General features: G+C 37.6%; 1 protein-coding gene across 3 annotated transcripts in view; it reads right to left on the bottom strand.

Moving 5' to 3' along the window:
- Nucleotides 1-6,750, bottom strand: part of LOC142342840 (acetylcholine receptor subunit beta-type unc-29-like) — a 72,817-nt gene extending 66,067 nt beyond the window's left edge. For 2 of the 3 annotated variants that reach the window (XM_075394443.1, XM_075394444.1), the window contains exons 1-3: nt 6,458-6,563; nt 5,696-6,325; nt 253-605 (exon numbers count right to left, since the gene is read on the bottom strand). In XM_075394443.1, coding sequence (XP_075250558.1) covers nt 253-605; nt 5,696-6,127 — 785 coding nt within the window. In that variant the 5' untranslated portion in view covers nt 6,128-6,325; nt 6,458-6,563. Of the gene's footprint in view, nt 1-252; nt 606-5,695; nt 6,326-6,457 lie in introns of all 3 variants that reach the window. The other variant, XM_075394446.1, reaches the window with a different exon arrangement.
- Nucleotides 6,751-23,722: the final 16,972 nt, after the last annotated feature.

Genomic DNA, 23,722 nt, shown 5'->3' with positions numbered 1-23,722 from the left:
AAGTGAAATCGAAAGAATGTTCTACGAGAAAACGGTCTAGCAAAAAAATTTGCATAAAAAGACACGTTTACTCCATTCTAGAGCAATTAATCTCGTATCATTTCACGACCATTAAAAACAACCAAACTGAAAAATAGGTAACGATTATGGGAGTTATGCAGCTGCTGATAGAAAAATTTGAAATGCGCATAACTGATTTTTTTCTTGCCCAAAATACTAGTTGAAAAAAAGATGCATGGGAAAAGCGCCAACCTATCAACCGGAGTTGGAACCCGAATAAAGAGGTGATCTGGGTTCTCAATGCCCACTCTGCTATAGTCGTACAAGTAGCGACTATTACCACCCATGTGCAACGGAACATCATCCAAACTCATAAATCTCTCAATCTCTTTTGGACCACAGAACTTTATGATCGAAAGCTCTTCAGGACTGAGCCATGTTTTAATCACAGCCCACGTGGCTCTAAAGTAAAAAGGCATTTGAAACGGAATGATGACTTCTGGCAAATCTGGATAGAAGTTTTGGAGCATGTTGACGGCGAATCGTAGAAACGTAAGATCCAAATTGGCAGTTCCAGCGTTCACCAGATCCATCACCAGACATACCTGAAGAAAAAAGACCTACTATATTGGATTAAATAAAAAGAACTTCTCTAACACATCAATTAACAAATCATATGAAGCTGATCTTGCACAAAAAAAATGATTTTAAACAGAAGTTCATTAAAAAAATAAACATTCAAGTGTGCGAACCAATTGCAACCATCAAATTATATTTCTGTTGGAAGCAAAACAAAATTCTTTCTTTTATTCAATAAACTTGTTTAACAAATTTCATTTTCGCAAAAAAGCAGAGGATTATGGAAAACTGCAACACAATATTACTGAAACTTCCACATCAATCTTCCACCAAAAAACTTAGCTTAGTCTCATTTCCGCTAGAACTCTGCTATCAGTTACCACAGTTCTCAGGTATGAAAATAGGGTATTTGCAGAGCCTTAACATTCACCTACAGTATGATTTATAACTTTGCGCTACCAAGAGGCGATTGAAATCTTCACAACAGCCAATTTATAGCAAAAGTCTAAGACCTCTGATTCCACAAATTTACAGGCCGTTTCATTGGAATAGAAACAAAGTAAAACTCGAAAGAGGAGACTACGAAATTATTATAAAAACAACTTTCACTCTAATTTAAGAACGACACTTCCTGCAGACCTTGGCTGTGTTCTGATTGTCAAAACGATACAACGCGCCCCAACAAGCAATATGAAGACTAAACTTCAACTTCGTTCATATTTGAAAAGAACTTAAGACAAGGACAAAAACCTCTTAATTCATAGCTAACGAATTTACAAATGAGGAATAACAAACTCGTGTTTTTGCAGCGACGACTGTTTGCTTCGTTGGAACAGAGAACAAAACCTAGTTTCTGCTTCATATCACAAATTTAACTTAACAACTATCAGTGCAAACTCTCAGAGGAGTGAAGTAAAAAAAATATACGAAAAGTGGCCAACTATATTATAAAGGGTTTTCGATGGGCACACATCATAAACAAGCTTCAACTATTTAAAATTAGTTTATCGGATATTTTACCGGAAATTTAGAAAAAATTGGTGGCATTAAAACAATTTCTACAGTAATAGTGGCAGCCGCAATTGATAGCAATTAAAAAACATATCGAGACTGATTTAAAATCAAACTTGTCGAGCATAAAGTAGGCATGCAGAAATGACCAGCGTTGCTTTCGATTTCAAACAAAAAGTACAGTTATTATTATTCAACCTTCTGGAGCTTATAATTTGGTCCTGCTTTATGACAATATTTTTGACAGGATCAAAGTCCAGTTAGGTTTATTTAATTTTAGTTCACAAAGAGGTAATTTATGATATTGCCAGGACAGTATAAACCATTTTCAGCATGGGAGAGGTGATGCCGGGTTTATAATCAAGTACTCTTCGACATGGAAACGCTCACAGTGTATTACTGAGGAAGTAAGGCGTGCATTACTAGATTATTTCTGTTTAGTATGTAAAACCTACTAGCCAGTCTGTCCATTTTTCAGTTTCCGGTGGATCAAAAGATAAGAAGCAATTATCTTTGAATTAACTCTTCCGAAAAATCCCTGAAAAATACCGCTTAGAATTGTGAACACAACAGAGAAAACTATCTAATGGAGAATTAGAGAATTTGTGTAAATTAGAGCTTTAATGAAAGGTCCGTTTTCATCTTTAACTAATGTTCAAATAAATCAATTTAGTACTTTGAAGTAATTCAGACCTGCTTAAACACTTCAGATTTGGTGCACTTTACTGTCCCTTAGAGTAATTTCGCAAACTATTTTAAGGGAAATAATAGAAAAGCTCCTGAAAAATTCGACTCTTCGCATAAAAAGAGAACAGTCAATATATTGACTCATTATGTTGAAAAGTTGAAATTATGTTGTCTGATTATAGAGAAAACAGCGTGTCCAGGAGCGTAAATAATTAAATACGCACTGATTAACTATTAGCAGAGATCTAATAAAGAAACATGAACCGACCAAAGTCGGACGAATTGCTCTCAAACGACAGACGAGAGCTCAATTTAATTTAGGGGGAGGATAGCTTTCGAGCGTAGTATCTAATATCGAACGACTTGCTCCCGAACGACAGGCGGGGTTCAGTTTAATTCAAGAGGAAAGCCATAACACCGATATGTAGCATGAAACTAAGTTATATGGCCACCAGGCTGTGAAGGGCCGAAACAGAATAGATTCCGGCAGAGATCACGCAAAATAGATCATTAACAGTCCAGAGGAAAAATTTGGATCAAAAACATAACTAGTAGAATACTCGAAGACTCGTTCAAAAATCTCTGAAATTAACAAAACGGACAGAAAAAGTAAGAATAGAAAAACCAGTTTCGAAAATGAACTAAAACGTTCAAAAAAGGGTGCCTGCAGATATTATGAAGGGGTAGATGTGGTAGGTAGTAGGGGTATGTGCGGTGAATTGCTCTCAAACCCAGCGGGCTCAGAGATGCAAGTATTTGAGGGAGGGGGTAAGGTTTGGATGAAAAAGGGGTCCAAACCACCAGGTGGACGAAGGTGTACTGGGGGATGGGGGACCTGGTTGTGCAATGCTATGAAGACAGCTTTCTGAGGCAGGGCTTGTGGTGTAGGGCTTAACCTTGGTCAGTACTGTCCACGAGGTGCCGCCTGGGTATCTACCGCTAGCTCAGTTAGTGGAAGTTAGCTAAGCAGACAGTCAGAGGATTGAGCCCTGAACAAGCCACCTTGGACTTAAAACAAATTAGTTCTAAAGAATTCCTAGCCAGTTTGATTCACATCAGCGTAGGCAAGAAACACAGATGCGAGGTGTTGAGACAAAGCATTGAATTTGCGCCAATTTGCGACAAAGCATTGAATTAAAACAAGGGAGCAAAAGTGGTAGTTGGCGGGGGCCCTGTGATAAAAGTGACTCTTGTAGTCATGTCTCGCCCACTTGTACCAGTTGGATATGTCTCCAGCGATCGAAAGATGATCAAAGTTAACGGATTCGAAAGTCAACAGAGTAACGAAACTGAAATCGAGACTAGTAGATGCAGCTTCGATCATTTAGTAGTGATTTTGGCTAGACTCCAATTAAAGTCTTTTGTGAACTCTAATCGGTCAGAAACCCTTAATATTAGGCAACGAAAGCAGGGTTAGTATGGTTGAGACGTGGGAGAGCTTGGGACGACAGCTACACTTTATTCACTGAACTTTGATGAGTAGTGGAAGAGAAAATTTTTTTTGATCTTCTAGTAGCAAATACTGTGCATGGTCCAGACAACAGATGTAGTGATAGTCACAGAAATAACATCACAGAGTAGTGTTCCAACTGTAATCGCAGAGCCAAAAGACAAAGTGACTACACTACATGTTTGGTCCAGACAACACTTGCTCTGCTTGTCCCAAAAGATGGTTGAGATATATAGACTTGAGGCTCTGGGACACAACACCTCAAAGAGCTGCACCCCAGAAGGTCTTCGCACCGAAGCTCTAGTTTGCTCTGGCTTGGAATTCATTCCTCTAAAGGTCAGTAGACTAAATACCCGACGCTCCGGCCAAAGGGGAGGAGCGGGATTGAGTGGGGTGCGGTTTTGGTGAAACGCACTCTTAGAGACTGGTTAGGCTAAGGCACGAAGCGGACTTAAAGCCCTCCGAGTGTTCCCTGTTTATCCCGTTTTTGAGGAGGGAAAATCAAATGCGTCAGACAAAAAAACTGTCCAGCGAAAAATTGCATCAAAAGACCACAGGACGAATATAATCGCTACAAATTCGGTTGAGAGCAATTAAGAATCCATATTAATTGAAAGCTACTGTTCGCAAGCTATATATTTTTTTTGTAGCCGCCCACTGAATCACGTTTGTGTGATAGAAAGAAATCAAAAACATGATTGGAATCTACAAGTGATTTAATGAAAACAAAAATGCTTAATACAGTTCGATCAGATTTGTACGTAAATTGAGTTAATCTCCACTCAAGATACTCTCGTGAAATGACTTATATTTTTGGTCACATGTTCTTTTGGAGAAATAGGACAAGTGAAAAAAAGACCGAAGAATTCGGGAAATAAATAAAGAGTTGTTCTCGCCAAAAATTAACAATTAAACTTCAAATAATTGATTGTCCTCAGTTCACCTTTACTTCTGAAGTCAACTAATGTCATGTTTGTCAATTTATCACTTCAGTCAAAGTGCAAAATTCTGAAGCCGCACAAAGAATTTATTTTTAGATTCTGCGTGAAGTCAAAGACACCACGTCAGGCTTTAAAAGTATGTAAAATCCTTTACGTCTGTGAAGATAGGAAAAAACTGGGTTCACATGTCAGACTAAATTGGTTTCAAAAATGGCGTCGAAGGCAGGCTTTCAACAGCTAACTAATTACACAATCCTTATTGCCCAAAAATATTGCAAACGTAGTCAAAAGCTCCACAATTGTAATTCAAAGTGCATAGAGCATCACACAGGACGCCAGTCAAAATTTCAAGACGGCAGTCGAAAGGTTACCAAGGTACTACCACTATGTTTCAAAGAATAGCTTGGTCATTCCTTGAAGTTCAGCAAAAAAATCAAAAACAGAAACTGGCACATGATCTGTGTTTTCGACCATCACACCAATTGACACAACCATCACTTGGAATACATTCGCAAAAGAGGGCAAATAACCACGGTTCTTCAATTGATCTAAATGAAGTGCAGCCACGGGCCACTTGTCATTTCTACAACTCGAAAAACGAACGCAAAATAATTTAGAAAAAGTACCAGGAAAGAAGACGGGGATTCCCTCCAGTGTGTAACAAACCCAAGTATTTTTGTATTTTCATGAAGTATGATTTTCTATCAGAATTTTTCTCGCACGACAATTTTTTTCCTTGCAACAAACTCATGCAAGTGATTAAAATTTAAGACTCACTTGTTTCGATCATCAAAGATATGGACGTAATTATGAAAATCGATTGTGGTACTCGGATGTTTTTTAATTAAGGACAAAAGTCAATATGAGGGAAACAAAACTAAGAAAAAAATATGAGCGCAAAAAATATGGAAACTTCTAGAACAGCTAATTTAAATATTGCCAACAAGACAGCCAAATTAAATACTCCTCGATTTAAGGGTGATGTGAAAAAACGCAATTATCAAAGGCAAAAAAAAACAGAACTAACCTGCGAGTTGGTAATAACACTATCCCACAGAATCTTCTCAAATAGCAGAATGTACAGTCGTTTTCCGTCCTCTAAATCTCGATTCTTGATAAACTTGCGAATGTGGATCCACAGAATTTGGTTGCCCTCTCGGCTGAGACCTTTCAAATACATCGCACCCGAATTGTAGAACGTACTCGTCACCGATTCCTCACTCAGGGAGTCCATTCCAAAAGATTTTCTCCATTTCAAAAACCGTTCCAGCATTTTGGATGCACCACTGACGTCACACTTTTTGTGTTTGTAAAATCTCATTAAAAGGTCATTGCGCTGCAGGAATTTCGAAGCCTCGCCCGGAATAAAACATTCTGCATCCTCGCGAATCGACTTCCGAAACTTTTCGCGCACTTGTTCCGCTATAGAGGGCTCATTGGAAGTCCCTTCAGATTCCATTGAGTTTAATGTTTTGTAAGGCAGTAGTTATTTATGAATGAACTGGAGATTGTTTACCTTAATTTGCTCCTTGAAATTTACGTTCGCTAGTTTATTATGTTTGACAGATTCTTTAAGTTCAGACAAGGTCAATAGAAAAGAAACAACAGTTTACAGTTGCATGTAGACATAGAAAACTACAACCGTATACTTTGTGAACTGCGAAACAACAGAAAAGAGATTCATTCGCAAAGCTTTAAATGTCACAATTGTACAAATAGCATATCCTTTTAAAATGCCACAATACAATGACTTCTAAGTTAGCAAGTTTGTGAGAAAAATTGGACTTACCACCTCTAGAATTTGTATGACTTGAACTTGAATGCGAACAATGATGGGCTCATCATATTCGTGTCGTGACGGAAGTGTTACATTTGAGTAGTTTGACAAATTATCTGACAGATATCTGAAAAGTCGACTAGATTGCGACTGAGGCGCCAAATACACAAAATTAGTCAAATTAATTAACACAAAAGATATCAAAATAAAGCTATAAGCCATATTTAGTATGAAAGCTAAGCCAGGAAAATCTTCCTATTTTTCTGCTCTTCGGAAGGAAAGGGATTCCTCAGAGAGTTAAAGTTGCTATAAATTCAAGGGATCTGATTGGCTGTAATTTCCACATTTATTTTTCCTCCCGTGTACAATTACTGTTACACCATACATTAACAGTTATTTCCCCAGCGCCTTCAAGAGAAGAGTTGGTAATGGTCTCTCTTCTATTTTCATTCGAATACAAACGAATTAATTAGTTGTCCTCAAATAATAAGAACACAAAATAAAAGGACGGATTCGCCTCTGTACTTTTATTGTTAACCCATTTTTACAAGGAGAAAGACATAAATATCACGGGGCAATCTCTAAGATCATTATAACAGAATAGTTTTCTGCGGATTTCGACAATCGTCCAAGAGCGATCTTCGATATCTGCAAAACAAAAATTAGAATAGCATGAACATTCTAGTACCACTGAGTAAATTAGGGAATTTAGCTTTTGCTTTCCTTTATGTATTTTTTCTAAAACTAACGACTTTTTTTCCGAATGACTTTCCGAATGAATATGAATCTTTTACAGGATTTGTAATCTCTCCTTGAAATAGCGGACAATTAAAACATTCTAGAAAACAAATAATTTAATTTCGACTTTTTACAGGTTTCATGTAAAAATGATTGGTTGTGAAAAAGCCTTCTGTAAATACAATTCTTTTCCATTGTCTTTTAAATAATAACAAGTAGTGAATTAACACTAGAGCGCTCCAGTAAGACTGTGCTCAGTAAAAAGACCTTTCAGTAGTAATTTGCGGATGATAAAGCAATTATGTTTCGCATGGTTTTGGCTCAAGATATGTTTTAAAAAAACGGCCCAGTATATGGAAAAGTTTGAGGCGAAGGAAAAACAAAGTTGAGGCTTTTCCAAACTATGAATCTATCATTTCAGAAGTCGCTGTCTGAAACAAACTGATAAATGCAGAAACAATTAATGCATCAAAAGTTAATTTGACAAACTTTTCAGTTAAAAGGCATCGGTAATTACATCAAAATAATTGCTTCCTTATCCAATACTTCTCAAAACCTTTTCAGTTTTAGAGCAATTTTTTCCGCATTATTCTATTGATGCATTTAACAAACATAAGCGACTAACGTCGGGCGAATAGCTCTCAAACGACAAGCGAGCGGTTGGCTTCGTCAGTAAATAGCCACGGTTTAGTGCGGCTAGCTATAGCTTGATTGACCTCTGCAACTTTTAGTTTTCTAGCCTTGTTAGTACATAAATAAATCAAATAGAAAAAACTGATAACTTAAAAATAATTTAAAAAGATTTCAGATTTCGCAGTCAACAGAAATGTTCAAAACCATTTTTTGTCTCTGGAGTTTTGTCAAGTAAATCATCTGCAAGACTTAAAACTTTCTGCGGCCAGTAATAATTGTTAAACTCAGAAAAGGACAACATATTCAACAATTTGGAAAAAAATCTAAAAATTTAACAAAATCCTGCTAGAATTCAAGATATTAAAACCTTCAAAACTATTTCATTGTCGCAAGAGACTAAACAGCATCCCCATTTAAAGCTTTGAATACTTTGAATAAATTCACTGGCTAATAAAGATCCATAAACTTAACATAATAATTTTTCAAAAATTTGAGAAAAAAAATTTTATCAAAAAATTGCCAAAGCTGTAGTCATTAAAACATTGATAACAATTCAATTAACTAGAGAAACAATGCATCAGCTTATTATCAAACCTTGGAGTAGGTCCCTAAGACCCTGGTACCGGCAAATAATTCAAAGATTCAAAAAACTGAAAATTGCTATTTTTTATAAAAAAAACTGCTTAAATGTGATACTTAAATCTTGAATAACATTCCATTACATCTAGAAACAATGCAGTAACCTATTATCAAACCGTAGAGGAGGTTGTGTGGCTCTTGAGGATAGAGAAACATAAAAAATGCCAAAATATTTTTTTTTAAAAAAATGATTTTAAAAAAACTAAGTTTTATAAAAAAAAATCACTAAATTTTACAACAAAAAGTTAAAACTAATCCATATCCCAAAAAAATTCCAATAAATTACAATCAAACCCCAACGGAGGTTTTCTGAGGATGATAAAACCCGAATAATGACAATAATTTTTTAAAAATGAAACAAAAATCGCAAGTTTTGTCAAAAAATGCTAAAATTCGTGTTGTTAAAATCTTGAAAAACATTCCATTACATCTATAAACTATACAGTAACCTACCGTCTAACACTAGAGGAGGTTCTTTGACAGCTAGGGTTAATAAAACACAAATGACAAAAAAAAACTTGAAAATTGTTGAAAAAATTAGTATAAATTTGCGTATTTTTAGCGAGAGGTTGTCCATAGCTAGCCACGGGGGGGGGGGGGGTATGAGTCGGGTGGGGGGGCGATAGTTGGGGGGGGGGGAGAGGTCAACAGAATGGGGGCGTCTTCAACCACTAAGAACCTCTAGGAACCGCACTAAGTATAAGTCTCCAAAACAGTTTGAGCTGAAATAGAGCTCAAAAGCTCTACGAGCGCTTAATGCCCGCTGCGCGCTACCTTTTAATCCCGTTTTTGAGGGCGAAAAGTCGAATGCGTCAGACGAAAAATCGGCCAAGAGAAAAATCGCATTAAAAAAGACCGACAGGACTAATATAATTGCTACAAACTTCCTTTGAGAGCTATTAAACAAACAAAGGGGCAATAAAACAAAATACAATTCGGCCAGGGATCCTCTAGAACAGACAAATCTTCAAGCAGAACTTAAACTGAGGCACCATTAAGAAAAGTTTCAAAATACAACCGATGATGTAGCAACGATTGAGAATCGGTTCTTTTAAATTTTTCTAAAGAAAATGAAACAAACTTCCAATTGCAATTAAAAAACTAGCGAAAAACAAGTTTGAATCAAAATAACGACGAAAAGGTTTAAAAGGAATAAAAGAATTACTGCAGACAGAAAAAGAAGGATTCGAAGACATTTCAATTATCTTAAGAAAGTTGAAACTAAGGCTGTTCTAACTAAGGGAAAGAAGATGTTTGATATATGTTGTTCAAATGTAACATTAACCACGCTCCGCTGGAGAAGAACAGTTATAAGAATCAGAGCGACCTTCGCAAGTGGCAAAACCAGAAAAGAAAAAAAAGTAAATTAAGAAATGCCCCTCCCCAACACTGGGTGAATATTGGCTGGTCCGGGGCCCTCCCTGCACTACGTCTTCATAAAGCATTTCGTATTGATTAAATCTATCAATAAAATGATTATATATAAACAGCTGAGGAAGAAAAACAAAAGACAGACAGCATTAGAAACAAACAACTAACGACGAAAGTGGATGATTCAAACGAACAGCCTCCCTTCTTAACGGCGGAAGTATCATACAGAGGGTCAGAGATATATCGGATCTATCCGTGTTTACGGCAATCGGGGAGAGGACACTGTGAAGGGCTTCGGCGAACTGTTCCCCTGTCTTGTTCTTACCGAGCGTGAAGAACGAGGGCTTCCAAGTGACGACCTCGCGGTATATTTCGCGCACTGTTACCGCGTGATGAGGCTGGAAGTGGTCCCAAAAATTATTCGATGCTGCGGCGACGGAACGTTCGGGGGCGTGCGTTGTTGCAGGATCTATGAGTGCAGTGTCGGGAACGGTCAAAGCGTTGTGTGGTGCCGGCGTTGCGATTGCTGTTTCGGTGGCTGCGGTGATCTCAGAGCAGTTTTTGCAGCTGAAGTTTTCGGTCCAATCTTTCGCTGCGGCTAGACCACTGCATTTCACGTGCAAATATTTATAACATGTATGACACCAGACGCCTCCCCTACGTAGGGGACCCTTGCAGAGTGGACAATGGGTTTGATCAGCCATCAAGCTGCGGGCTAGGAGTTGGGAAGGCTGCACTGAGGGGGACTAGATTAAGTTAATTACAGGAGAGTAATAACAGCAACGATATTTAAAACAGTCCTCCCTTCTTAACAGTCCAAACCAGAACAGAAAAGATAAAGTTGGAAGGAGGAGAAATAGCTCCACGGCTTGCTCATAATAGCAGCGAAAGAGGTTATCAAGTAAACCGAATAACGTCGGAAGAATTGTTCTCGAACGACTGACGGTTGGCGTCATTAAAAAGACAGAAACATATTTGGCACGATCTAAAACTTTTATGGGTGCAAAAATTGCCGACCCGAGCGGGCTTCAAATCCGGTCTCTCCAACCCGCGATCTGAGATGTTAACCACTAGGCCCTACCGCCTTTTAGACGTCTTGTGCGTACGTACAATTAATATCCATTGCTTACTATTTTCTGAACACGCAATTTAGATCACATGCGCAAAGGAAAAATTTCAACTGAGTTCCAGAGCCATTAAACACGCTTAACAACGAGGACTATAGGCATATCAATATTAACTAATTTTTCACTCTACTTTTTATTACTAAGAGTCGCACTTCAATTTATTACTCATTTATGTATACACAATTTTAAACTCGTATCCTCCATTAAATTTCACCACGCGACTCAGTACACATTTTTTCCCGAGCTAAAAGATGCAAAGTAGAAAGGCTCTAACAATCGACCAATAAACTCACGTTTCATGTCACTTACACCACACTCGGAAAGTAAGTTGTTTATGGGGTGGGGATTGTGTTGTGAGGACCGGACGAGAGGGGGGTCCAACATTTTCTGTAAATCGCATACTAAGAGACTAGTAAGGCGTAAGTCTCTCAGAGATCTCTAAGCCTGATCCGGGCGTAACCTATTTATCCGTTTTGGAGGACCAAAAGCTAAAAATGTCAGATGAAAAATCGGTCAAGCAGAGTTAACTGTTAGATTTTGAAACACTAAAATCCTTGTCACAAAAAAACTTTTAGCTCTGACGGCAATCTAACAAACAAACATTAAAACAAAACCACTACTTTGAGAGACTCAACAAAACACACGCTTAGAAGTAAACCCTCAGACGATGTTTTGACAAAATAACCAGAATTAAAAACTCAACTCTGAAACCCAAAAAACAGTAGAATAGCATGAGGATAACATTCGAAACTGAACTGAATTATAAAACACACCGCCGAAAAAAACACCATTAATTTGAAAAAAAAGCTAACCCCGCAGATCGCCGGAAAATAGCAGCCATTGATTCCCCTTACACCGATTGGGATCGAACGAAAAGAAAAACAATGATAAAAATTGGCTTTTGTACGAACAGATTCAAAATATTTTGATAAGATTTCGTAGTTATGCATACTCCTGTTCCGTATTGAGAAGATTTAGGGGCTAGTTTCAATACCAATAAGCGTTAGAGATGCGAACTAAGACAAGAACAGAGTTCAAGTAGCGGGCATCTAAAATTGTGCTTTCTGGATTTTTCACGATTCTTATTGACTCGTGTTTTCGATACTGATATTGTTGTAAAGGAAACCAATTTGTCAAATTAAAATTACTTCCAATATTTAAAACAAACGTTTTCGAACTTTCGTTCATCGTCAGGTTAAAACTGTTTTACAAATTGTTAAAAGATAAAATGAATATGTATTTACATTTGTCTGAGACGACCATTTAAACAATTCTAGGAACTATTCTACAAAATCAATCGAAAATTTTTCCCTATATACAATATTTAGCCTATTTACAACTCATATTTACGTCTGTTATCAATTTATTTAAAAACATTCCTATTCCGGATTTTTTCGATTTTGGCCATGTTCTTGTATTTTTAGGGTTATTCCGAATTTGCCCTAACCATAAGTATCCCTCTTGTGGAGCTTTTGCAAATTTCCTTTTGTCATGCACAAATTTTTTTTTTGCCCTATGTATTCTCATCTAGTCAAAATTATGATTTGAACTAATATTTTAGCGTGAGTTCCCTCCCCCTATATTCATCGCGTGAGTTTAGTGCCGGCTTCAGCTTGCTGATATATATATATAACTTCGATAATCATTAGTTTTTCTACTCTCCGACAGGCGTCCAGAATTTTCCATTCAATGTCATTCGTGGCGCCACGACATTCAACCAGATGTTGACCCACCTGTGAATCCATCTTTTGATGTTCTGTTATCCTTGTGGTAACATGCCGGCTTGTTTGCCCAACATAGATGGATCCGAATCCATACATTTAATCGCAAATACCACGTAGGATTTCAGGTCTCTATCGAAAGATGATTTCAGGGTGGTGAGGCACGATCTTAATTTCCGCGTTGTAAAAACTATTTGCAATTCGCATAGTTTCTTCAGTTGCTTGCAAAGTTTTGAGTAAGGTTGCCTCTGTATTGTAGAAAAATAGTTGGCTTATACATAGATTTAGTCTTGCTTTTTTGATGCTCTTTTGGTATTGTTCTTAATTGGTCTTTACCGCCACTTATTATCTTTTCTAGATCCTGATTCACTTTTTTTGAAGACCATTCGTTGGATATTGGTTTTTGGTCCAGCAAGTTTTGTTCTTTTCAAGAGCCTGATCGAAGGCCAACCAATTAGAGGTTGCATTAAAAACCCTGTGAACCGCCCCTTGAAAAACATTTTTCCTATGCTGAAGCGGTGCACAGCTGCGAAAATTGTTGACCTTAAATTAATTTGCGGTGCACTGATATTGTTGACCTTAAATTAGTTTGCTGAGCAACTGCTTTTCAAATACATTTAGAACAGAATGGGTGAAGAATGAAACTAGCCTGGAGACTCAAAAATATTTCATGCAAAATGTTGAACAATCTGCGAATTAATGTAAAGCAAAACAAAATTTCATTCGACGAAGTAAAAAAAGCGCTATAATTGCCTGCTGAGAAGCTCCTATTCCTTAATGAGGATCCAAGGGCTTGTATCAAAACCAGTGCGGAATGAAGAAGGCAACCAAGACATAACAACCAAAATTATATAGCTGGAATCTAAAATTGGTCGTTATGGGTTCATCCACGATTCCTTCCAGTAACTATTTGGTTTTTATGACTCCGTTCACTTTAGATTGACTTGCTGAGCAACTGCTTCTTAGGAGTAGTTTAAGTAGAACGAGCGTAGAAAGAAAGCCTAGGGAAGTCTTCACGCAAAACGTTGAAAAAGCTGTACTAAAGGTAAAACAATAATTTTTATTTGAAGTAGTAAATAAATCATAGCAGGACAAGTCCTGAAATACAATTAAAAGAAATCAAAAATTAGACCAACTGTACTTTTCCAGCAGATCAATTGAACAATGCCAGCCAAAAACAAAATCAATCTCAAAATTTGAAACTAAAATAATCAAACCAATTAAACAAAAATTTTGCTTAAACTCTTTGAAGTGTTTAACTTGAAAGCTGAAAATAATCCATTTAAATGGATACATTCACTCACATGCTTTCTATGCAAAAGCAATTAAGTTTCTAAATTTTGCAAAACTAGGTTGTTCATAACCACCTTTTCCTGTCTCTTGAATCTTTCCAGTAACACATCTGCGAGAGTTTAATTTCACTGGCTCCTAAGGACTAATAAACTCAAAACATTACAAACCTTTTCAAAAAGTTTGCATAGAATTTTCTAAAACCCGAAACCGTCAGAACCATTTCGTTGTCTACAGAAGCTATCCTGTATTCCAATTTAAAGCTTAAAAATAGTTGCAATCATTGGAAGATATATCGACAAAATTAATCTTATGCAAATCTCATTTGGGATAGATTCCAGAATGAGTTTTTGCCAACTATGATATGCCAAAAAATGCGATCCACGGCAAACTAAAACATTGAAGAAGACATTTGCTTTTGATTCGTAGAAAACAATGAACAACGCGGCTCTTAAAAAATGGCTCGAAATACGGAGATCATTGAAGAGTCTGACGGTGGGATTCCTTCAGTGATAATTGAACAAGTGAGGTCAAAAAAATCTTCTTTACGTCAAACACGTAACAGAGTTTAAAAGAGACCAGCAGAGAAGTGGCTTCCATTCGTAGCTTAAACAAGCATCGATTAAAGGTACTTCAATGCAGCAAAGGAGGAAAAACTACTGCCATAAGTATCCCTCTTGTGGAGCTTTTGCAAATTTCCTTTTGTCATGCACAAATTTTTTTTTGCCCTATGTATTCTCATCTAGTCAAAATTATGATTTGAACTAATATTTTAGCGTGAGTTCCCTCCCCCTATATTCATCGCGTGAGTTTAGTGCCGGCTTCAGCTTGCTGATATATATATATAACTTCGATAATCATTAGTTTTTCTACTCTCCGACAGGCGTCCAGAATTTTCCATTCAATGTCATTCGTGGCGCCACGACATTCAACCAGATGTTGACCCACCTGTGAATCCATCTTTTGATGTTCTGTTATCCTTGTGGTAACATGCCGGCTTGTTTGCCCAACATAGATGGATCCGAATCCATACATTTAATCGCAAATACCACGTAGGATTTCAGGTCTCTATCGAAAGATGATTTCAGGGTGGTGAGGCACGATCTTAATTTCCGCGTTGTAAAAACTATTTGCAATTCGCATAGTTTCTTCAGTTGCTTGCAAAGTTTTGAGTAAGGTTGCCTCTGTATTGTAGAAAAATAGTTGGCTTATACATAGATTTAGTCTTGCTTTTTTGATGCTCTTTTGGTATTGTTCTTAATTGGTCTTTACCGCCACTTATTATCTTTTCTAGATCCTGATTCACTTTTTTTGAAGACCATTCCTTTGGATATTGGTTTTTGGTCCAGCAAGTTTTGTTCTTTTCAAGAGCCTGATCGAAGGCCAACCAATTAGAGGTTGCATTAAAAACCCTGTGAACCGCCCCTTGAAAAACATTTTTCCTATGCTGAAGCGGTGCACAGCTGCGAAAATTGTTGACCTTAAATTAATTTGCGGTGCACTGATACTGTTGACCTTAAATTAGTTTGCTGAGCAACTGCTTTTCAAATACATTTAGAACAGAATTAATCTTATGCAAATCTCATTTGGGATAGATTCCAGAATGAGTTTTTGCCAACTATGATATGCCAAAAAATGCGATCCACGGCAAACTAAAACATTGAAGAAGACATTTGCTTTTGATTCGTAGAAAACAATGAACAACGCGGCTCTTAAAAAATGGCTCGAAATACGGAGATCATTGAAGAGTCTGACGGTGGGATTCCTTCAGTGATAATTGAACAAGTGAGGTCAAAAAAATCTTCTTTACGTCAAACACGTAACAGAGTTTAAAAGAGACCAGCAGAGAAGTGGCTTCCATTCGTAGCTGAAACAAGCATCGATTAAAGGTACTTCAATGCAGCAAAGGAGGAAAAACTACTGCCTGTTTTTGCTGACGCACTTGAAGGCATGCCGTGTGCAGTGGCCTATCTGTGCTCCCAACTAAAAGAGTACTCTGCCAATTTAGCATATGTTATTGGAAAATGCAGATTAGTTCCTAAGAGACTTCTTTCATAACCAAAATTAGAATTGCAAGCGACAGTCATGGCTTTAAAGCTGAAAGAACAAATAATCAATGAACACGAAAAATATGCATTGTTGCAGTTTTGGTCAGACTCAACGACAGTATACAGCACAGAAAGTTGTTGAGGCCTATCGGGTGGCTGGGACATTGTATACAACTGATGTTTCGCTATGGAAACGTATGAGCGGTATCAACAACCCAACGGACATCGGCACGAGAAGAGTAATTTAAAACAGACCAATAGTGTAGCTTTTTCTGTGCTTCCAAATAGGAAATAAGTCTTCCTGATGAAAAATGGGCCCGGCGATGTGAACGCCGACATTAATTAACTCTTCATAATTTTTATTTAGAGCAGTAAATAATTTAGATACGCATGCAACGCAAAATTGATTAAGTGTATGTCGACATATTTCGTTCCATTCGAACATTTATAATTGAACAAATGACGTCAAACAAATGTTCTTTATGTCAAACACGCTACAGGGTTTACAAGAAACCAGAAGTGAAGAGGAAAGAGTATTTTCCCTTCGTGGTTGAAATAAGCATCGGTAGAAGGTACTTCAATGCTGCGAAGGAAAAGAAATGAACTTCATGTGTTTTCGGACACATCTGAAGGCGCGGAGTATGCATTGGCCTATCTATGATCCCAACAAAAAGACTACTCAGCCAATTTAGCATATGTAATTGGAAAAATAAGAGTAATTTCCATGAGACATCTCTCAACAACCCAGCGGACATTGGCAGGAATGGAATCAACTTTTAGTGTATGTTAGAGCAAGTGAACGTAGTCTTTGCCCCTGATGAAGTGAAAATACGCCCATTGGTATTAATAACACAGGCTGAAGAATGGAAAGCTGCTATTCAGTGGCATCAATTCAATAATTTCAGCAAACTAGTAAATACAAGGGCATATGGACAACGAGAAATGAGCAAACACCAGCCAGTAAAAACGCTAGCAAGAATAGAGGAAAGAGAAAGTCAACAAATATATTCAACTTACCGCAGCAAAACAATTTGGAGAACAAAAGAATTACCTCAAAGCAAAAAATGGACTTTCAACTAACAAAACGCTCTTCCAGATTTCCCTTTTTCTTGATGAGGAAAGAACTATTTGCGCCGAAGGCGGATTGAGCAAATATCAATTAGACTTCAACGCAAAGCATCCAGCATTACTACATTGGAAACATCATGAGCCTGAAGTATTCTTTCAGAGCGAGCAAAAGAAAAGTCTATATGAAGGAAGTGAGCTTGTAAGGATTTTTTTGGCAACAGATAAGGATAATAGGCGAACAAATGTTTTACGTTCAATCAAATACAAATGCATTACCTGCAGAAAAGGCAGAGGTAAAACGATCACGCCAGTAATGGCAGATTTCTAAGACGAAAGATTTGATGCTCTCTTACCATTGTTTGAGTAATTACTTCGGTCCTTTCGTCGTGAAGGTTAGGCGAAATCACAAAAAGCGATAGTGTTGTTTTTCTACGCATTTAAGTGCAAAAGTGCTGCGTATAGAAATAGTATCTAAAATAAACAACGATAGTTGTCTCCAGGAAATTATGCCATTTTTTGCATAAGGAGACAAGCCAAAAAAATATATTAGCAATAAAAGATAATTTTTGCTTCAGTTCAACGAGAAATTAAACAGTGCATCACAGAACCAAAAAGGAATTGAAAAACGTCTAATTCACCAGGGAATTAGATGAGGTTACAAACCGTCCGCGGCCCCTCACTTGAGCGGAATCTCTGAGCAATTGGTTAGAAGTTGCAAAAAAATGATGTACGCAAATTGGGGGAACCAATTAGTAACGTAAGATGTTCTGTCGACAAGATGTGTATTTTTCAGCAAAGATTGAATGCAAACCCGTTGACGGCAGTCAGTTCAGATGTAAATGACTTGGAAGCACTCACGCCCAATTTTTTCTTGCTTGGCAGCAAGAATACTTCCTTACACTATCTACCAAGCGCCGAGTGATTTGTCGATCATTGGAAGGTATATCGAGAAAGTCAATCTTATGCAAATCTCATTTGGGATAGATTTCAGAAAGAATATTTGCCAAACTTGAATAATCGGCAAAAAAAATGCAATCCACAGCAAACGAAGACCATCAAGAAGACAATTTCTTTTGATTGGTTGAAGAAAGTGACCAATGCGGTTAATAGAAACTGGCACGATTTACGGAGACCATTAAAGCGTTTGACTGTGTAATTCTATCACCGACAATTGAACAAATGACGTCGAACAAACATTCTCTACGTTAAACAGGCTACAGAGTTTGCAAGAGACCAATAACGAAGTGGAAAGAGTAGCTTCTATTTGTGGTGGAAATGAGCATCGATAGAAAGTACTTCATTTCAGCAAAGGAGAAAAATGAAAATCATGAGTTTCCTGACACATCTGAAGGCGTGGCCTGTGCATTGGCCTATCTGTGATTCCAACTGAAAGATTACTCAGCTGATTTAGTATTTTTAATTGGAAAAAGCAGAGTAGTTCTAATGAAACATCTCTCAATACCACGATTGAAATTGCAAGCGGCAGTCACGGCAGTAAAGCTGAAAAGACAGATAATCATGGAACACAAAAAGAAGCGTTAGTACACATCTCCTATCGTAAACAACAAGTTATTAAGGCCTATCGGGTGGCTGAGATATTGCATACAACTGATGTTTCACTGTGGAAACGTATGGGCGGTATCAACAACACACCGGATATTGGCACGAGAGGAGTAGTTTACAAGAGACCAATAGTGTAAGTTTCTTCTGTGCTTCCAAACAGTAAAGACGTCTTCACGATGGAAAATGGGGCCGGCGATGTGAACGCCAAGCTTAACTAACGTTTCATATTTTTTATCTAGAGCAGCATATAATTTAGAGGCGCATGCAACGCAAAATTGAGTAAGTAAATGTCGACCATTTATAAGTATATGTTCCATTCGAACATTTATAATTGTAAAAATGACGTCGAAAAAAATTATTTACTTCAGACACGCTACAGAGTTTACAAGTGACCAGTAGTGAAGTGGAAAGAGTAGTTTCCATTCGTGGTTGAAATAAGTATCGATAGAAGGTACTTCAATGAAGCGAAGGAAAAAAAGAACTTCATTTGTTTCCTGACGCTTCTGAAGGTGTGGAGTGTGCATTGGCCTATCTGTGATCCCAACAAAAAACGAACAAAAACTCAGCCGATTTAGCATAGGTAATTGGAAAATAAGGAGTCGTTCCCATGAGTCATCTCTCAATACCACGATTGGAATTGCAAGCGGAAGTCATGGCAGTAGGGCTGAAAAAACAGATAATCAAGTAACACAAAGAAGATGAATTGTTGCAGTTTTGGTCAGAATCAACATCAGTACACAGCTCCCGTCGCAAACAACAAGTGTTTAAGGCCAATCGGGGGGCTGAGATATTGTATACAACTGATGTTTCACTGTGGAAACATATAAGCGGTATCAACAACCCAACGGACATTGGCACGAGAGGATTCAACATAGAACTTTAGAGCAATTGAACCTAGTCTTTGTCTCTGATGAAGAAAAAAGACGCCCATCAGTATTAAAAACACGAGCTGAAGAATGCAAAGCTTTTCAGTGGAATCGATTCAATAATTTCAACAGGCTAGGAAGCACAAGGGCATATGAACAACGATCATTGAGCAAACACCAGCCAGAAAAAAAACGCTAGCAAGAATAGAGGAAAAAAAGTCAACAATTATATTAAACTTACTGCAGCAAAACAATTTGCAGAACTGAAGAAGTACCTCAAAGCATAAAAATGACTTCCAACTAACAAAACACTATTCCAGATCTCCCCTTTCTTGATGAAGAAAGACCTATTCTCGCAAAAGTCGGAGTAGGCAAACATCAATTGGATTTGAACGCAAAGCATCCAGCATTACTACATTGGATAGATCATGAGCCTGAAGGATTCTTTCAGAGCGAGCGGAAGAATAGTCAATTTGGAGGAAGTGAGCTTGTAAGGATTTTTTTGGCAGCATATAAGTTTACTAGGCAAAAAAATATTTTACGTTCAATCAAAAACAAATGCATTACCTGCAGAAAAGGCAGAGATAAAACGACCACGCCAGTAATGGCAGATCCCTAAGACGAGAGATTTGATGCTCTATTACCATTCTTTGAGTAAATACTTTGGTCCTTTCATTGTGAAGGTTAGGCGAAATCACAACAAGCGATAGTGTTGTTTGTCTACGCATCTAAGTGCAAAAGTGCTGCGTATAGAAATAGTATCTAAATTAAACACCGATAGTTGTCTCCAGGTAATTATGCCATTTTTTGCATAAGGAAAAAAGCCAACCAAAATTATTAGCAATAACGGATTAATATTTGCCTGAGCTCAAAGAGAAATTAAACAGTACAACTGAACCAAAAAGGAATTGAAAAACATCTAATTCACCATGGAATTGGATGGATTTACAAACCGTCCGCGGCACCTCACTTGAGCGGAGTCCCAGCACAATTGTTTGAAACTGCAAAAAAACGATGTACCCAAAGTAGGGGACCAATTAGTAACGTAAGATGTTCTGTCGACAAGATGTCTATTTTTCAGCAAAGATTGAATGCAAACCCGTTGACAGCAGTCGGTTCACACGTAAATGACTTGGAAGCATTCACTCCCAGTTTGGTTTTGCTTGGCAGCAAGAATATTTCCTAACACTATCTACCAGGCGCTGAGTGATTTTCCGATCATTGGAAGGTATATCGAGAAAATCAATCTTATGCAAATCTCTTTTGGGTTAGATTTCAGAAAGAGTATTTGCCAAACTTGAATAATCGGCATAAATGCAATCCACAGCAAACGAAGACTATCAAGAAGACGATTTCTTTTGATTGGTTGAAGACAGTGACCAATGCGGTTATTAAAATCTGGCCCGATTTACGGAGACCATTAAAGCGTCTGACATTGTAATTTTATCAGTGACAATTGAACAATTGACGTCGAACAAACATTCTTTAAGTCAAACACGCTACATAGTTTACAAGAGACGAATAATGAAGTGTAAAGTGTATCTTCCAATCGTGGTTGAAATAAACATCGATAGAAAGTACTTCAATGCAGCAAAAGAGAAAAATGAGAATCATGAGTTTCCTGACACATCTGAAGGCGTGGTGTGTGCATTGGCCTATCTGTGATTCCAACTGAAAGATTACTCAGCTGATTTAGTATATTTAATTGGAAAAGGCAGAGTAGTTCCAATGAGACGTCTCTCAATACCAGAATTGGAATGGAAAGCGGCAGTCATGGCAGTAAGGCTGGAAAAAAAGATAATCAAGGAACACAAAAAAGATGCTTTGTTGCAGTTTTGGTCAGAATCATCGACAATACACATCTCTAATCGCAAACAACAAGTTATTAGGGCCTATCAGGTGCCTGAGATTTTGTTTACAACTGATGTTTCACTGTGGAAACGTATGAGTGGTATCAACAACCCATCGGAGATTGGCACGAGAGGAGTAGTTTAAAAGAGACCAGTAGTGTAGCTTTCTTCTGTGCTTCCAAACAGGAAAAACGTCTTCCTGATGAAAAATGGGGCCGGTGATGTGAACGCCGAGCTTAACTAACTTTTCAAAATTTTTATTTAGAGCAGCAAATAATTTAGATACGCATGCAACGCAAAATTGATCAAGTATATGTTGACATAACTCGTTCCATTCGAACATTTATAATTGAACAAGTGAAGTCGAACAGAGATTCTTTACATCAAACACGCTACAGAGTTTACAAGAGACTAATAGTGAAGTGGAAAGAGTAGCTCCTATTCGTAGCTGAAACAAGCTTCGATAGAAAGTGCTTCAATGGAGCAAAGGAGAAAAAAGAACTTCACGCGTTTCCTGACGCGTCTGAAGGCGTGGCGTGTGCATTGTCCTATCTGTTATCCCAACAAAAAGACTACTCAGCCGATTTAGCGTATGTAGTTGGAAAATTAAGAGTAGTTCCCATTAGACATCTCTCAATACCACGATTGGAATTGCAAGAGGCAGTCACGGCAGTAAGGCTGAAAAAACAGATAATCAAGGAACACAAAAAAAATTATTGTTGCATTTTTGGTCAGAATCAACGACAGTATACAGCTCCCATTGCAAGCAACAAGTATTTAATGCCAATCGGGTGGCGGAGATATTGTATACAACTGAAGTTTCAATGTGGAAACATATAAGCGATACCAACAACCCAGCCGACATTGGCACGAGAGGAATCAACATGGGATTTCAGAGCAATTGAACCTAGTCTTTGTCTCTGATGAAAAAAATACGCCCATCATTATCAATATCACAGGCTTAAAAAAGGAAAGCTGTTATTCAGTGGAATCGATTCAATAATTTCAACAGGCTAGTAAATACAAGGGCATATGTATACAAGTAAATACAAGTTCAAAAGAGGCCAGTAGTGTAGCTTTCTTCTGTGCTTCCAAACAAGAAAAACGTCTTCCCGAAGGAAAGTGGGGCCGGCGATGTGAAGGCCGAGCTTAATTAATTTTTCATATTTTTATTTAGAGCAGCAAATAAATTAGAGACGCATGCAACGCAAAATTGAGTAAGTTTATGTCAACATATTTCTTTTCATTCGAACATTTATAATTAAGCAAATGATGTCGAACAAAGATACTTTACATCAAACACGCTACAGAGTTTACAAGAGACCAGTAGTGAAGTGGAAAGAGTAGCTTCTATTCGTAGCTGAAACAAGCATTAATAGAGGGTGCTTCAATTGAGCAAAGGAGGAAAAAGAAATTCATGTGTTTCCTGACCTATCTGAAGAAGTCGAGTGTGCATTGTCCTATCTGTGATCCCAAAAAAAAGACTACTCATCCGATATAGCGTATGTAATTGGAAAATTAAGAGTGGTTCCCATGAGACATCTCTCAATACCACGATTGGAATTGAAAGCGGCAGTCATGGCATTAAGGTTGAAAAAACAGATAATCAAGGAACACAAAAAGATTTTTTGTTGCACTTTTTGTCATAATCAACGACAGTACACATCTCCCATAGCAAACAACAAACATTTAAGTCCAATCAGGTGGCTGAGATAATGTATACAACTGATGTTTTACTGTGGAAACATATGAGATACCAACAACCCAGCGGACATTGGCACGAGAGGAATCATCATAGAATTTCAGAGCAATTGAACCTAGTCTTTGTCTCTGATGAAGAGAAAATACGCCCATTAGTATACATAACAAAGGATGAAGAAACGAAAGCTGCTTTTCAGGAGAATCAATTCAAAAATTTTAACAGGCTAGTAAATACAAGGGCATATGGACAACAAGCATTGAGCAAACACAAGCCAGAAAAAACGCTAGCAAGAATAGAAAAAAAAGTCAACAATTATATTAAACTTACTACAGCAAAACTGTTTGGAGAACAGAAGTACCTCAATGCAAAAAATGAACTTCCAACTAACAGAAAGCTCTACCAAACCTCCCCTTTCTTGAGGAAGAAAAAACTTTTCGCGCCAAAGGCGGATTAGGCGAATATCAATTGGACCTCAACGGAAAGCACCCAGCATTACTACATTGGAACATCATGAGCCTGAAGTATTCTTCCAAAACGAGCAGAAGAATAGTCAATATAAAGGAAGTGAGCTTGTAAGGAGTGTTTTTGTCAGCAGATGTAGATACTAGGCAAAAAAAATAATTTACGTTCAACCAAAAACAAAAGCATTACCTTCAGAAAA

Source organism: Convolutriloba macropyga, chromosome 7, assembly GCF_964194025.1.
Source record: "Convolutriloba macropyga chromosome 7, txConMacr16.3, whole genome shotgun sequence".
In the NCBI taxonomy this organism is placed as follows: domain Eukaryota; kingdom Metazoa; phylum Xenacoelomorpha; order Acoela; family Convolutidae; genus Convolutriloba; species Convolutriloba macropyga.
This window is presented reverse-complemented; position numbering and strand designations above follow the sequence as displayed.